General features: G+C 36.1%; 1 protein-coding gene across 1 annotated transcript in view; it reads left to right on the forward strand.

The window, feature by feature from the left end:
- Positions 1 to 17,647, forward strand: part of NAALADL2 (N-acetylated alpha-linked acidic dipeptidase like 2) — a gene marked incomplete at both ends in the record, with an annotated part of 383,945 nt that overhangs the window by 282,914 nt on the left and 83,384 nt on the right. Inside the window, one exon of the mRNA XM_082486918.1 lies at positions 13,754 to 13,900. Coding sequence (XP_082343044.1) covers positions 13,754 to 13,900 — 147 coding nt within the window. The remainder of the gene's footprint in view (positions 1 to 13,753; positions 13,901 to 17,647) is intronic.

Raw genomic sequence — 17,647 nt, forward strand, 5'->3', positions numbered from 1 at the left:
CTGGATGTTAAGGCCTGACCAATTTTGGCCTGTATAGTCAATTAGGATAGATTGGGGTTTGATTATCCAGTACATTTGCTCGGAGTTTAGAATTTGAATATCCACAGAACGGTTTTGGGACATATTTTTCAGTGGATACATTTACTCTGTTCATAAACATTTTGAAATTAGGGCAAACAGTAAATGAGATGGCTATTCAGTTTGATCTAAGTACTGAAGTAAAAGGATCATTTATTTTAGAGAAGTTATATGTACATTGATTGTTCTTTATATAGTCTTCAGAATGGCAGGTCCATAAGATTTGATTCAATGCAAGTGCATCTTAGCTCTGTTGGTAGTAATTTGATGGGTGTTTTAAAGTAGTGGACATCTACTTATTTTCTGTGCTAGAACTTCATGCACCTTTTGAAAGTAGAAATCTCCTTCAGACCAGTAGAACCAGTTATTGTTTCTTTGTGTGTGTGTTTTAGCTCCAAAATGCACTTTCAAAGGCATAGATAGATAGAACCTCCTTATTTGTTATGTTTTAGTGAACTGTGATTAGAAATTTGGTAGTAAGGTAATTTTTCTTGCATAGAACTAGGAAATGGTTAGTGGAAATTAGCACCTGATTTTTTCTTTTTAATTATAGCTCTTCTAAAGATATACCGGAGGAAAGAGACTAGAAACTTCTGATCTTATTCAGTGTTAACTGTTAAGAATTTGGTGCTTTGGTGATTTACCTCTTAAAATGACAGTCTCAGATTAACATCCTAAAAAATGCAGTCAGTTTAAAGGAGCAGATGAATTTTGTATTAGTTTTTACCACGACTAACATTTTTCATATTAACTAATAAGAAATCATAAAAATTAGAGAAGACTATATAGGTGATTTTGTCATCTTGCTACATAAACATTAAGTTTTTAAGATTGCACAAAGTCTGTAATTGGAAGTTATTAAAGAGCTATGGCGTTCTATGAGGGAACTGAAGAAGATGAAAGCTGAAGTAGTTGTTCTGTAGAGTCTCTAGATCCCGTAAGGCAACAGATTCCAGAGTACCAAAACTGAACGGAAGGCTCAATGAGCTACCTGTACTGAAATATGGAGACTAAGGGCGTTCCAGAAGCTAAAAGAGTGTTAAAATTTAATCGGCATTACAGCGGAGAATTGCAATGACCTGTGTAACTGTAGTTTGATTAATTTTTATAATAAACCAAGATAAAATAAAGGAAAGTGATAATTGATTTAAACAGGATTTAGAAGAAAGAGGGTAATTAATGCCAGTCAGAATTTTTTCACAGACCACATCTCTGTCATGAAACTTTTTTTAATCTTTTGAAGGAATGTTATGTTTATTTTATAAAGGTAGCAGCACAGACTTTTATGGAACATCCTGTATGGTACTCTATGGAATTCACAATAAAAGCAGTGTTTTAGGATGGTAGTTAATCACATGGATTTCAAATTTACACAAGCTGACTGATAGATGTTCAAAGGTATTACTGTCAATGGAGAATCATCATTGGATGGAGATTTTCCTACCGACATTTTTCGGGCAGCAGCACTAGATTCGGTACTAGTCAACACCATTATTTATTGAATAGAAAATTGCTACTCTAAAAGTATGTGAATAGTAAAACATAAAGGATAGCATAAGAATCAAAACTGAGAAAATAAAACCATACAAATTCACATGTGAACTAAAAAGCACTATTTTAAGAGTGAGGACAATGAAACATTAGAACAAGTTACTTTGGAAAAGATGGGTTATTTAATCTCTTAATATCTTTTGATACAGATTAGCTTTTTGTATAGTATTCTTTAGTCACATTCCTCACTGACTGTGCGTGCGTTGTTTCAGAAAGTTTGGTTTCATTGCAGCAAAATTAACTTTTGAAGATCAGAATCTGGAGGATTAAACCTGAAATATAATGTAATAAGTATTTTTCTTAGATTATATTGTGCAGTAGTTAGAAGCTATCAGTTTTCAATCCTACAAATCTGTACTAATAAATTCTGAAATAAAAAACAGTGTCAGCCTTTCTGGGATTTCCTTGCTTGTTATGAAAAAGTAGTGATATATCCCTAGAACCTGGTAAAAAATAAACCCTCATCTTTTCTTAGGAAAATTTAAATTTGTTTTTAGTCCTCCTGTACTTGACGTTGCATAGAAATTACAATATCCCCGTTCAATACTATACATAGGTTTCTGAAATATCTTGGATAATAATCTTAATTGTTCAGAGTGCAAAGGTACACATAATTTGGGTTTATGATGAGTTTTGGATTGACAAAAAACACAGTTTGGCTCCTGTGTGTTTTGGTAAAATCTTTTCAAAGTTACTTGGACTAGATCAGTTTCATGTGTCTGGCTAAAATAACATTTTATTCAATTACTTGAAGTTGTTTTCTCAAGCCTTAAAATTTCATAGCTCTTGAAACCAAGGTCAAGTGAACTTATATGGAAACCAGAGAGAAAAAGTCTTTTGACTGTAGTGGCACTACTGCTTTCCCTGCTCTAGCTTTTTTTCTTCTGCTTTCCTGATTGTTATGGTTTTCCTGTCCAGTACAGAGGCAATACCAAGGATAGTTATGGTTTAAGTAGATAAAAGTTGGAAGAATCCAATCAGGGAAAGCGTCAGAGCATTACACCGTCTAAGTGAAGGTTTACAGTGGTCCATTTGTCCCAAAGTTTTTTGCATCATTGCTGTGAAAAATAAAATCATCTAACATCTTTTGGATCATTTAATTTATCTCCCAATAGAGCCTGGAGACCAGTACTTGTGCTGCTGTCTGACACACCTTAATAAATCTGCTTTGTGATGATCTTTCTAAAAAATGCAATTGATAGAGATACTTGATCTCTTAAGTGCAAGTACTGTTGTTATTCTTTGCTCAATTCCCACTGAAGTCCAGAAGAGTGTTTTTATGGAAAATATGATGGTAGTTTATTGACCTTCGTGCTCTGTATGGACTAATAGGAGTGGCTTTCCATTTCAAAGAATGAAAAATATTTTTTGAGTGTGACTAGGGAGTGATTTGTTCATGCACAGTTGCTATCAAGAAGTTTAAATGTCAGACCAAGGTAAAGCTTAGCCAGCAGTAAATTACTTTGGCCTTATTCCAGGGTGGTGCCATGAGGGGAGATTTGCAATAATTTACCAATGTGGCAAGAGAGTTCCTCAGAGTATTACATGTGATTTTCTGTGATCTGTTCCAAAAAAGTTTCTTCATTTGTGTCTATTACAATTGAACTTACTCTTGGCTTTGACTACAGTAACAAAACAGATATTTTGACCACAAATTTTGTCTGCACTTTAAAAACTTAACTGTTCCACTTGTTATACCATGTTTATTTGTGTGTGTCCCCTCTTACTTGGATAATGCGTTGTTATGGGTCTGTCCTGCTTCTGTGTATATCGTTAGAGATATGCAGTATGATTCAGTAGGATTCTTGGGTTCCAGAAAAGAGTTGATATGATATAGGATATTGGGAGTGTGGGGGGATGTGTAGGGAATATATGGCACTTCATATGTTCACATATGACAGGGATAAATGACATAATTATTTTTTTTTCTAGTGATACACTTTGGATATATTGTGTTCGTAAGTAGCAGATTGTAGATCTCAGCACAGTGAAACAATCCACTGCATGGGGAAAGGGTGGCAGGTTGACTTTCACTTAAGATCTGATACATCTGTCTTTCTGGGTCAGCCTTATGATAAGGCTCAGAAGGATGTCTTTGTTTAGCTGATTTGCACTTCGACAAGTGTTTTTTAGGGGGGAGTAGTGCTAGAAAACATTTCTGTTAGAAATACTACAGATCGTGAGCAGTGTGTAGTTCAGAAAGAGGAAGCTTGAAATGTGAATGCTGATAGTTTGAGGAAATATAAATTAGAGTGGGTACAAACTGTAGTATCCATATTACAACTAACTATGGGCCTAACTTCTGACATTGGGTGCTGCAATAGAAATTTTGCTCGGTGTGTGGTTTTGGTTTTCTTATTTTTTTAGAAAAGTAGGATAGAGTGATGGGGTAGTTTGAGCCATCTGGCTAGCTAACTGAGCAACACAGCTTCTGCGGGTGTGTACTGTGCATACTAATGGGGTTACTGTTGAACATTTAAAAAATCCATAAATTTGCTTTGATAGTTTGCTTATCTAGGTGAGCCCTAATTCACTTTCCATGGAAAGGATGTAGCTGAAGATTTCTCTCCTCATTTTTTTCTTTATGTACAGCTGTACTGAAGGCCAGAGGACAATATGGTACTGCATATTCATTTGACATCCAACCTGACAATGACTGTCCTGTTTGGGACACTTATGAGATCTTGAAATATGATATATTATAACTCTTCAAATAATAGAGTGAGTGTACATATCGGTCCCCTTTAGAGGGACAAGTAACTTCTCTCCTTTTCTTCCTGTGGGGCATGGAGAAGCAAGACTGTAATATCACCGGCATGAATTATTTAGTATCCATTTGGAGGTTTTGAATGATGCATTCCAAATGAGAAGCATGGGAGAACCTGATCATCACAGAGTTAGACGACACTGAAATGGGTTCACAGTCTTTGTCTCCCTGTATTATAGAATCAGAATGCCTTTAGGCATTTGAAATTATTTACAAGTCACAGCTATTTCCATGCAGTATAAAATATCAACCATTTGAAAATGAGGTCTTGTTGTCAAATCCTAATCCTTTTACGTGCTTAAGCAGTGTTTTTATATTAGCAACAACTGTTACTACAGCATAAAACATTAAGGAATTCATGCAGTTCTTATCAAGTCCCAATCTATCAATGATACTAAAAACTGATTAATTTGCATTTTGTTAAACCTAGGTTTCACAGTATCTCAGTACATATGTGACAGATAACACTGACCAGTGTTCCTGCTACTGAATACCTGGAAGAAAAAGCTTGAACACCACTAAGTCCAGGAAAGTACTACTTTTTACGTAATTAAAACCAAGTTTGACTGCATCCTTTAATTACAAATGCAACCATTCCATGCTCAGAAATAGTTTAGATTAAAAACTAGATTTAAAAATATAAACTCTGAAGGAAAAAAAAGCACCCAATGTTTTCAGTGTATTCAGAGTTGGGCGTGGAGGCGAGTTCCCTCTGGTAATACATTATTTTCTTTGCTGGGTGTTCATCATAATGTAATACAATCTTAAGCTGTTTTCTGAATTTTACCCTAAATAAAAGTAGTACACTGAATATTGAGGCTAAGCCGGTGGTCCTGGAAAATAAGTCTTTAAAGTTACTTTAGCTGAGGTGCTGGAGAGCTTGCCTTTATCTGTGCTGATGAAAAAATATGGGAGAAGTTTTAATGCAGTACTTTTCTGGTTGATGAGTATAGGAGTCTGGAGCAAGTGGGTACTTTGGAGAAACACAGCTACCATGGCTATGTTCTGTAATTTCTTAATTACTTTGTATCTCTATATTTTTAAGGTACTCAGATGTTTGGAACTGCTGATGACATTCCAATAGCAGTCTTCCCACTTATATAATTTATGCTATGCAATTTTAGCTCTAAATATTTGATTGCTCTGAAATTCTCTTATCAAATGGGAGCACACCTCCTTGATTTTTAACTCCCTTTAAAAAGCCATTAGAATTCCTAGCAGTTTGTACTGGGTGTTGGCAACAAGTATATCTGAGTTAATGAGGTATATGACTTCAATTTAGGTATAGGAAGGATAAATGTAATTCAGTATCGTATAAAAAGCATCAGGAATCAGAGAGAGACTGTCAGTAGATAAAGTTAAATGAAGAAAAAGTCCAGTAGTGGAAATTAAATTTACACTATATAATTTTTTACTACCTTGCTTTTGTATTTATTACCAGTTTGATGTAAACTTTGCATCTAAAATGTGGTTGAGGCCTGTGAGGTGCCATTTATTATAAAGGCCTTACACTGATAATTATATTTTTTGAAAAATAAGACAATAATCTCAAAATATGCAAATGCTGCTTAACAGAAACCAAAGCTCAGAAGTACAGGCTTATACTTGTCTCATGTTTTGTAGCTGTAATCTAAATAAAAAATAATTTAAATTTGTGAAGTAATCCAACATATATCAATATATTTAAATATTTCACACCAAGCATACGGATGTCTCCAAGCTTTGTTTTATAACTGCTGGTATTATAGTTTCCCTGTTTTGTTAGGAAGTCACCATTAAAAGATCCAAATTGTTTTACACCGTTTTGAAAGGCAAAACCGGAGTTTTAAGTACAGCACCTTGTGTTGCGTAGTTAAACTGAATTTTCCTTGGTTCAGTAGTAATCTGGACACAGTATCAGAACTAGGTCTTGGGTAATGTCAGTTTGATCTGACCTTTTATAAGCATTGTAGTTGTCACAATTTTCAGTTTCCTTTGCCGCCCTGGGTGAATAAGGTCTTCACTGTCATGCAGGATACTTGCATGCATTTTCAAAGAAAGATTCTTTTAAAGCCATGTGGTTTATCTGAGAGGCAGTTTTTGCTTGTGAAAATACAATATTCTTTTCCCACACAGGCTAACAGTTGGAATTTCCAGATGCAGTGCTTTTGTGTAAGAAAACACAGAGTACCTTGTGGGGAAATTTTAAGGGGATAATGGTGATCATTGGTAGCTGTAGTGATCTGTTTGACAATCACCTGCGCTGTGATGGATATGAGAAGAATTTAAGATGACGCTAAATTCTTTGTCCCTGATGTCTTTAAATAAACACCAGTTCTTGCGGGAGTTGTTTTTACCTAGTGACAAGATAGTCCTCTCAGTGAAATGTGGGGGGGGTGTGTGTACAAGGAACTTCTCTTGTTGTACTATGATAATACTGAAGAACCAAAACTAGGGAAATTTTCTGAGAGTTAAATGCATCTTTTCTGTGATTGGTTTTGCAGTGCAACACAACAATTTCTCTAGGAGTCTTCATGTTGCCCTTAAAGGTCAATTAATAACGTTCAGATCTTGGATATTTTCAGTAAAGCTTCATACATGATGAAATGAAAATATGCATAACCTGGAAGGAAATAACTGCTGAGAAACTAAGAAACCAACATTTTATTCCTCTTTAATTAATTATTTTATTCTAAATATAAACTTATTTTAAAGCCACAGGTTTTAGTCACTGTACATCAGAGGATTTCTTGGTGTGGTTTTAATCGTATTTATCTTATTCTGAACACTTGCAGGATTGGTCTACAGAGTGATCATTTTTTTCAGTGTTTGTACTTTGTTATAAATGTTGACTAAAATGTGCTACAAGTAGAATAAGTATAATCAGTTGAAGCTGTTTAGTTGTGTTTTAACATCTCATACAGCATCAAGAAGTCAAAGATCACTGTGTAACTGGATTGTACTTTTTGAAATTGCCAACATGGCCAAAATAGATGTAAAACACATGCACAAGCATTGAAATTATAGCTTTTTACAATATTACCGTCTATAATAGAACATTGTAGTCTACCCATCCCTTTTTTAGTGGTTTCATTATGTTCCTAAAATAGTGGAGATAATCAAATGATTACATTGTTTAAATAGGCAAACACATCACAGTAGTAGTGTGTAACATTCAGGCTATTTAAACAACTATTCTCTGTATATAGCATATTAATTATCATCACATTTAGGTTTTCTTTTCTTTCTTATGCAGAGAATGAATGAGTAGGTATAATATAGAATTCTTTTTATGTTCATATTTGAATCCTGACAGTTTGATAAGGTTCAGGATTTGGGAAGTGCCGTGCATTTGATTTCTATTTAGTTGTTTTGCACGGTGATATTGAGTAAGATTGAAATATTAAGTACCTCACTTGCCTTTAGTTGACTTCAAAATTACCTTGAGGTCTATAGGGGAAGGTGCTGTATTAAATCTCCCTAATAATTTTATAAACTGCTTATTCGCATTAATAACGATATATATGATCAATTGGCAAAGACAGAGAGCAAAGCAGGATGTTTGTAGCCAAACCAGATAATCAGATGGGAGAAAACAGAGGAGTATGCTTGCCATATAATTAAGACAATTCCTATAAACTCCATGATTTTTTTTTTTAAAGTAGATTATTGTAGTCGGGGCAAGCAAACAGCTAATATGTTTTTAAGAGCTGTCAAACCTTCTCCCTCTACTGATTTGTTTGTCAGAGTGTAGCAGGTTTTTATGGATGAGAGATATATACTTGTCAATCCTTTGCTATGCAGCTTCTCTGGCCTTTCCCACCTGTTGATCATGATTTAGCATAACACATTTGCAGTAATAAAGATGCTAATCTGTTGATTTTTGCATTTTTACATGGTCTGTGGTTAATTTGGTAAATTCTGTAGCTCTTTGTTTAGATAATTTTACTTCATCTAGACGGTCATATCATGCTTCTGCTTCTTAAATGCATTTGCCTTGCACCAGTTACTAACACAGGTGGCAGTTCAACTCAAGAAATAGAGATTGATTATTCATAAAGAATAAGCTTCCTTGCCGTAGTTCTGAAGCTGGAATCACTGACACATTGTAAGAATAATTGGTCATTCTTTATTTGTCGTACTACTTAGACATTTTAATCCATTTTCAAAAGCTGCTAAGGTTTTAACTGCAGCTGGAGTCACATAAAGGAAGGAAGGGGACCAGAACTAACTGACAGGTACGTGTCTCCAGGTGGAAGGTGAACTGTAGAAATATCCAATAAATTATATTTTTGTTAATATAGACTTTTATTTATACCAGGATCTTAAAATTGCAGCAAAAGGCACCTATGAGTGCTTAGTTCTAATTAGTAGGAGAATAAGGTCTGCAGTGAAGTACCACTGTATACTTCAGATGTGTCAGGTCTATTTTGTAACATTAATCCAAATTAAATATATTTAATGGGCCATATGGTGCTCTTTATTTTCCCAAATTTGTAATATAAACCTGTAAGATGATGCTGAAAACCAAAATGAGCTCCAGAGAAATAAAATTATTCAATTATGAATAGCATGCGTGTCCTTGCACTGACGTGAACCACTCCTTGATTACTGTCTAACCACATGGCTTGCTTTCCTTCCAGCCTAAAGCGAGGGCTTGATTGACACAGTGGAGACCAGCCTGAGCAGCTGAGTGATCCAAGTTTTATCCTATAATGTGTGTTTTAGTGTAAGACTAACCAGCTGAAGAAATGTAGTTTGCCTGCTCTACAACAGGGAGTTCGTTCTTACGGAGCATGTTGCTGATAATTTATTCTAGACGCATTTTTAAAGTTCGAGAGGTTTTTTTTCTCTACATAAAAGCTAACATTTAAAGAATCATTAAGTAGGACCTGACTGCAGCTGGTGAACTAAAGCATATCAATTAAACTTTTTTCCCAAACTGGGAACTAACAAATCGTTTTTTGCTTATAGGAAAAGCAAGATTCTCTGGATTATCAGAATTAAAATTAATCAAATTGTTAAGTTATAAAGAGTTTTTTTGTGAATGACACCATCTTAGAATTAAACATGCAAAAATAACAGATGAGTTGGGGGGGGAGGGGGAGGATGGAAAAGGAAAGCAGAATGCCAAAGTGATTGAAGTTAAAAATGCTTTTAAATCCTGTGTTTCTGGCCATTGGCATTGGTGTAATCTTCTCCCCCACCCCTGTCAATTCTGTGGCCCACATCCCCTAGCAGTCTTTTACTTAGGCGTGACCTTCATTTCCTAGCAGCAGCAATTTTTCCATAGCCAGTCTTTCATCTGTGTTCTGCATTGATGCCTACTTTTCGTGCAGTAAGGATCAGGCATTCTGCTGCCAAGCATGGAAGCTGTCCTCCTTGTCATAGATTGCCATTACAATTTTGGGAGACGATCTTTTCCTGGTTTTCTGACTGCTGCCTATTGAAAGAAACTTGAGACGGTGCTTGTACGTTTTGGTAGGAAAGTGTTTCACATGATACAAGAACAGTATTTCCAGTTGATGAACTAGGTGGACTTTGAAGTTAATTTCTGTGTCAGAAACAGTAGTGTCTTCAGTGCAGAAAGATCGAACAAAGATTTAGGATGGATCTTCTAGGTAAGGATGAGGAGGGAAAGAAACAAAAGCAGCAACTACTAACATAGCCAGTATTTGTGGGTAATAGTCCCATAAACAGGTATTTGTAGGTACGGCTTCAGTTATGTGTCTAGTTGCTGGGTTTAATGCTACAAATGGAGTTGGTATTAGACTTACTTGATGTTACTTTTACCTACGAAACAGTAATTATAATACATACAAAGCTAAGCTGCCTGGACATTGACAAGCAAATCTGTATAGATAAAGGAACCCCATTCAGTCATGTAAAGATAAAAGTTCAATTCCATTTGAGTTTGATGTACTTTCTTCCTGCAGATGCTGATCTAGTAGGATACAGCTTTCCCCTGTGTCTTGTTTAAGTCTGTGTGAATGCCTCTCAACGTCTCAAATGTCATTAGACAACTGTATTTAGGCAAGCAAACAGCCTAAAATGCCCCGCCACCTAATTACTCCCATCCCGTCTCCCATTATTCCCTTGCCTCCCATTATTCTCCTGCATGATAAGACTATCTCATTTTTGCATCTTACGCCAGTAGATCATTCCTCAGTTTCTTTTCTTATAACTGTAAGAAAGGGGTAGAGGAAGAGGCTTTCTTTGCTGATTCTTTCAACTTCTTACTGCTTTGATTTGTTATTGTATGTGAAATAAGTGGCATATTGTATGGTGGGCTGTTGTTCTTGCATTGACTAAGTTAATAGCTTGCCTCTTAGTTTACCGCACTTCATTGATGGGAAAGTTTTATTAATTGTAGTACATTATTATTCTTTATCTTAAAGTCCAGTAATTTTGAGAAACATTTCATTTGTTTAATGAATGCAAAACACACTACATGAACTTTGCAGTCATTGCCAAAGACTTGAAGAATGCTGATGTTGTAGAGTCTGCATAACAATAAAAATAAATTGGAAGAGAACGTTAACTTGCACACAAAGCATTCTCCCATATTAGTGCAGTGTTAAATATTTATTGTTGAACTAATCATTACCAGGGACTTGTGGCAGAACAGTGAAAGTTGAACAAAGCAGTTAAACACTTAAGATGCTAGCGCTATTGAATTGAACGTTGCTGTCATAAAAATCTAAATTGTATACCATGAAGGATGGTGATGTAAAAAACAGAAAGTACCGTATCTCATTATACTCTTAACCGAATATTTAAACATTTCATACGTAAAATTTCATACATAAAAAATATTTCATTGGTGCTATAGCGAGGAAAAAAGTAACAGATTGTTTTTGAATCGTTCAAATGGAATCACGGAGTTTCAGAGTTGGAAGGGACCTCTAGAGATCATCTAGTCCAACTCCCCTGCTAAAGCAGGACTGCCCAGAGCACATTACTCAGGACTGCATCCAGGCGGGTCTTGAAAATCTCCAGGGAAGGGGACTCCACAACCTCCCTGGGCAGCCTGTGCCAGTGCTCTGTCACCTGAACCGTAAAGAAGTGTTTCTGTGTATTTGAACGGAACTTCCTGTGTTCCAACTTGTGCCCATTGCCCCTTGTCCTGTCACTGGGAACCATTGAAAAGAGCCTGGCTCCATCCTCCTTCAGCCCACCCTTTAGATACTTGTACGCCATAATAAGGTCTCCCCTCAGCCTTCTCTTCTCCAGGCTAAAGAGTCCCAGCTCTCTCAGCCTTTCCTCATAAGGCAGATGTTCCAAGCCCTACATCATCTTAGTTGCCCTTCACTGGACTCGCTCCAGCATTTCCCTGTCCCTCTTGAACTGGGGAGCCCAAAACTGGACACAGTATTCCAGTTGTGGTCTGGAATGCAGTAAAGTGTTTTCTGAGGGACAGAGCGCTGGCTAAAAGTCAAGCTTGGATTTCTGAAAAAGGCAGGTGTCTCTTTTGCCAATTCCTGGTATGCTACCAGAAATGGGCATTGGTGTATATTCAGAATTAACAGACTCTACCATCATTGAAAGGGTTATCAAACATTGGAACAGGCTGCCCAGGGAAGTGGTGGAATCACCATCACTGGAAGTATTTCAAAGATGAGTAGATGTGGTGCTTAAGAATGTGGTTTAGTGGTGGCTTTGGCAGTGTTAGGTTGATGGTTGGACTCAATGATCGTAAAGGTCCCTTCCAACCTAGATGGATTCTGTGATTCTGTGATATTATAATTCCTGAAAGGAGCAACCACTTAACAATTGATCTTGTGTGCATATACGTGCCTAACATTATAAACATGCATTTATGTGTGGATGTGTGCTATGCAGTGCTTTTGACTGGGAAAGATTGTAGAAGATAAAGTGTGATTATTTAAAAAGACCTTTTGAAATGAATATACAGTTTGGGCTTCTGCTGTTTCTATTGTAGCTTTAGGTTTTTAAAAAACAAATTTAGTGACTTTATTGAGACTGTTTAGATAGCAGGTGGATTTGTATGTCTTTGAACAGCCACACTGTGATGTCTTCTCAATGTGAATGAAACCTTCTCAAGAATGTTGTAAAGGGGGAGTAAAACACAGGAACAGAAGTTGTAATTAAAGGGTTGCCTTCAAGTTTAAAATCTTTTTTAAAAAAAACTCTAAATCTAAAAAATCCCCAATTTAAACTTTTGTCTGCAATGTTCTAACAACTATGACTTACAAATGATACCTGAGATCAATGATGCGTTAATGTTTAAGTTTTATTAATCTTTTTTCTTGCTATGCCATGGAGAGCTAGGATTTTGCCTGCTGTAAATCATGTTGCTCCATGGATCTCCTTAAAGGGGATAGTATTTACTAGAGGTCGACTGCATGTACAGAAGGGATCTTTTGTTTCTGTTTTGACTATAACTCTCAGTCTTTTTGGACAGACTTTGCACGACTGTGAATGTATGTAAAAATGGCGGGAGCAGAAATGTTAATCAAAAGAGAGTGATATAGCCACCTTTCAAAAATACTTATGAAATGGAAGTTATTACTTGAAGGTATTTTAAAGTAGTTTTCTGTGAGAACTTGCAGCCCTTATTTATACTGGGTAATATACAATTGCATTCTTCATAGCACTGAAGTGAAACTGTGAAGCAATAATTATGCTAATTTAAATATGGAAAAATACCATGATTTGTGTCTTTCTAACTCTTAAAATATTTTCCTGCTAACCCCAGGAACTTCAATGCACAGAATCTGGTGTATTTTAGTATTAAAGGAGAACTAATCTTACACTGTTCTTGTAGCAAGCTAGTAATTTAGTAGGGAGGTCTTAGGAAGTTATGTTATACTATACAAACTGTTAGCTAAATGTAAATAATCTCTAGTACTTCAGCTTCTTAACATTCTTAAAAAGAAACCCAAGTAGCTTATTTGCTATAGTAGATGTTGAAAGCCTTTGTGCCTGCGAGTTATTGTGTTTAATTACCTGATGTGTTTGAAAACTACACTAGTGTGTGGCACTCTGATCTCAAGCCCAGTATGGGACATTTCACATGCCTACCAAAGGCTTCTTCTCCTGCCCCTCATACTGTTTCAATTAGATATGACTTTCATTGTCCTTTGAAAGACTCAGCCATGTTCCAGCACGCTCTTCATTCTCTGCTATGTCCAATCCCAGACTGCAGTATATATCAATAGAGGGTAAAAGGTTTGTAGACTCACTCACTACTCTATTAAGTATGAATCAGCTAATACGTGTTTGCACCAGTGTAAGTTCCTTGTTTTTAAAATACTTCAACCCAAAGAATACTGTGTAAATGAGATATTGATACGAGTTGTTAACAGTCTGGTTTCAAGTAAGTAAGTAGAATTTTGATTTGTGTTTGTTTTCCAGAGCCAGAGCTTCAACTGTGTGGAAAAGGCAAAATGTCTGGGATCTAATGTGAGTTCCGTGCAGATACAGGGAGATTCAGATTATTTCATCAACCATCTTGGAGTACCTGCCACCCAGTTTTCTTATGAGGACATCAGAACATCAGAGGTAGTTACAAAGAAAAACAGACAAACTGAAAATAGCTAAAACATAGAATTAGATTTTCTCAGGTTATATCCTTGCATGACAAGCACCTTGTAGTGGAAAGATATTCCCTGTAAATGTTTTAGATCTTCAGAGGATTACCACAGAGCTTCAAAGTGACTGATTTTATAGGAGTGTGGCATTCGAACAAACAGGTAAATGATGAGAACAAATGAAAAGAAAAAAAAAAAAAAGATGGACATTATGTTAAAAATGTTAATATTGCCAATAATATTATAGGTTACATATTATCTAACCCAATTTTTCAGACTGCTTTCAACATTGAGGAAACGAGTTTTGATGTGTATTTTTTTCCTGCACGGTAGGATGAGAGAGCCTTCAAAATGAATTTTATATCCCTTTTCATACTGTGGGCAAAATATTACTCTAGTATGTATGTTGGTTGTAAACATCTATATGCTTGATTGGAGTCTTCAAAACACCATGTTCTTTTTCAGTCCATTGCCCTCTGCAAGGTACGTGGAAGGAAGAGGCATGTTATGCTGTTTGGAGACCAGGTTGGAATTGCACACAGATAAACTGTTAGGAAAGTTTGTCCTTCCTCAGCCTTTGCTATTGTAGGTTGTATTTGCACCTGGAGAGATCAAACTTACCCTCAGTTGGTCAGCTGAGGGTCAGGAAGCCTGACATTAGTTACTTCAAAATACAGTGGTCATGAGGAAAACTGTGTGTTTTCTTATAAATGTAACAATGCACCGATTTAATATTCCCCTCATTTTTCTTCTTGCGCTGTGCTTATCTACATATGTGCGCATCTTTCCAAGTTCAAGAACAAAGCTGAAGCTGAGTTGAACTGGAATGCTTCCTGGCTCTGCAGGCTAATATGCTTCTATTTCACAAATGCAAAACAAAACAGAAATATGACAAATACTGGAGCATTGTTGTGATGTTTTTGTGTAAATTAAAATAGATTAACCCAAGAATTTATATAAACAAGAAGACTTCTGCTTCTAAACATCACTGCACCTATTAGGCAAAGTATTCTGTTTCAAATTATACACAAGGCAAAGGCTGTAAGGAAAATGTGAAGGCAGATCTGTAAGTGCAATGTTTATGACAGGCTTGTGGTTCAGTGCAAACTTCTGTTGTCACTTAGCAGCTACTCCACATAGTTTTCATTACAGATCTGTGTACACAGGATATATAGAGCACGAGAAAGAATCTGCAGACTTCAGTATATCAAAATAATAAGTATTTCCCAGCAACATTTACAATATGAACACTGAAGGTTCCCTTGGCTATTGTCTGTTTCAGTCCTACCGAAGTTATTCCTCGTGGTCAGTTAGCTTGGCAGATGGGCAATTTTGTCTCTCAAAATGACTCAGCAATGTAATTAAAATAAGAAAATATTTTCATATTTGCTTAAATATGACACAGCAAATTTGATTCTCTGTTGCAAACTCAGCTTTTGTCCTTCTTGCGAAATCATTTCCTAGAAATAAACTTGTGATAAGTGTAATCTCCTGACTTGAAGTTGATGTACTGCATCTTTCAGACTGTAGGAGATCTTGACCCCATGAGATCCATTTCATGTGAGAAATAAATCTGCTTAGCAAAATGTGTAAATTTCTGTTGACAAGAGGATTAATTTTTTCCTAAAAGTGAATTTACACAGAAAGATTAAATTTGGATTCTTTGCTATATTCTTGTTATTACTATACTGGTTATTAACAATGCTTCAAAACATAGATGTATTTTCTCTCCTAGTTTGCTACATTCTATGAGACGAGCAATCTGTTTATTGTTTACTGTTTATTGCAATTGTTTATTAGGGATTCTGTTTATTGTATCAAACAGTTCAGGCAGACAGAAATTAGAACAAATGAAAAGCAAAAAAAAAGGGACATTACATTAAAAATGTTAATATTGCTGATAATATTATAGGTTACCTATTTTCTAACTATTCTGGGTTTACAGCTCTATTAATAAACATTGTAGGAATTTATCTCGTGCAGGTTAGTGACTGAAGGTGATCTGTGGGATTGCAGGTAGGGATTTTTGCTTGTTTGTTTCCAAGCCAGTCAGCTTTTTAAACTATGCCTCAGCTTTGTCAGCTTCATTGCAAACCAAGATTTGGATTTGAGAAAACAGATTTCAGAAACGGGATGTTTTCACGTGCTTTTGTAGACTATCATTTTACCGAGTTGGTTTCCTCTGCTGTCTCTTTCACTGCTGTGACCTACTCAGGAAATTCTCTTCTTTTGGAATATACATTAGTTATTTATTTTATCCACCTGTCAGACAGTCTGCAGTGTCACATAAAACTGATGCTATTCCATGCTCAAAACCCCCTGTTATAGAGCAAAAAAAGCCCAAGACAATCGGTTTTAGAGCAGAAGAGCCCAAGACCTGAGCCTTGTAGCCTGCCTACAGAGCAGCAGTTTTAGGTCAGCTTTAGAAATGCATTTTTTACACAGCCAGTGTAATGACAGTCCTCGGAGAGAAGGTTGTAAAAGCTTTTCATAGGCAGGGACCTAAGGAGTAAATAAGAGGAAATAAAAACTGTAAGAGGAAACATTCATACCAGAAGAGTAAGTAAAACTATCTTGTTTGAAATTATCTAATACAGTGAACCACAGCCTCAGGGACATTAAATCTGCATCGCAAATGCCTGTGGTCAGATCTGTGAACTAGTAAAGTGCAATCTAAGTATTCATCCACTAGTATAAAAATGCACTGAGCGAAATGCAGCTCATTTATTTACTAGCAGAAAACATGCAGCATTTTAGTCTGCCAGTAAGAAGTAAACTTAGAAGAATTTCTCAAGTGGAAAAAAAACATAATATTAACCCAATGTCCAAGGATTCTCTTGCAATTGCTGAAGAAAGCCTTCCTCTCTTCCTAACCTCTGGTGCACTGGCTTTACCTCCACGTGAGGGTCATGTTCTGATTTGTAATGTATTAGGAGAAAGGCTCATCAGCTTTTCCTCATACTGCAGATTCTGTTACTTTGAGGAGAAGTCATGCTATTCAAGTTAATGTTTAATTTACATCCAAGTGACCACGTAGAGCCTCCGGAGAGAGAAGTAATGTTGATTTCAAATCTGAATTTGTGTACTACTGAAAGACCATGATCGTAAGTCTATTAGTCCTCACCTCAGTAGAGAATAGTATTAGAAACATCTTCACTTAGCTTTACGTCAACAAGAGCAGCATAAAGTAAAAGAGGTCTTACATCACAGACTTGTCTTTGTTACTCTCTGTATTGCAATAAGAGCTAGATATCAGTGGAGTTACTCGATTGTATGATCGTTGCTACATCAGGAATAATAAATTGGAGCAAGGGAGTAAATTCTGTTTTTTTTCGTGTGTGGACCGTTTCTGTGCCCTTGAAAATATCAGTCAAGTTTGTATGACAGTGTATTTTCAAACCAATAAGTGGTCCATAATGACAGAAAATACACGCATATAATGGACAAAACTATGGTTTTGGATATGTCACTGTTCATTGTGTTTCTGCTTAGTGTCTTAGATGTAAATACTTCACCTGTGATGTTTTTATTTTGTAAACAATATGACTGAAGCTCAGCTCTTGGTTACTTGATGATAAATTAGGAATAACTAAAAATGCTGGGTATGGTGGTGTATGATCTGAAGAGCATGCATTCAGTTTCTGTTTGAGTTCTTCATTGTTCTTCTTTCTGAATGCATTGTGTACCTGTGTAATAGAACACACCACTTTATCACTTA

The sequence above is a fragment of the Vanellus vanellus genome (assembly GCF_965231255.1).
Source record: "Vanellus vanellus genome assembly, chromosome: 8".
Classification (NCBI taxonomy): Eukaryota; Metazoa; Chordata; class Aves; order Charadriiformes; family Charadriidae; genus Vanellus; species Vanellus vanellus.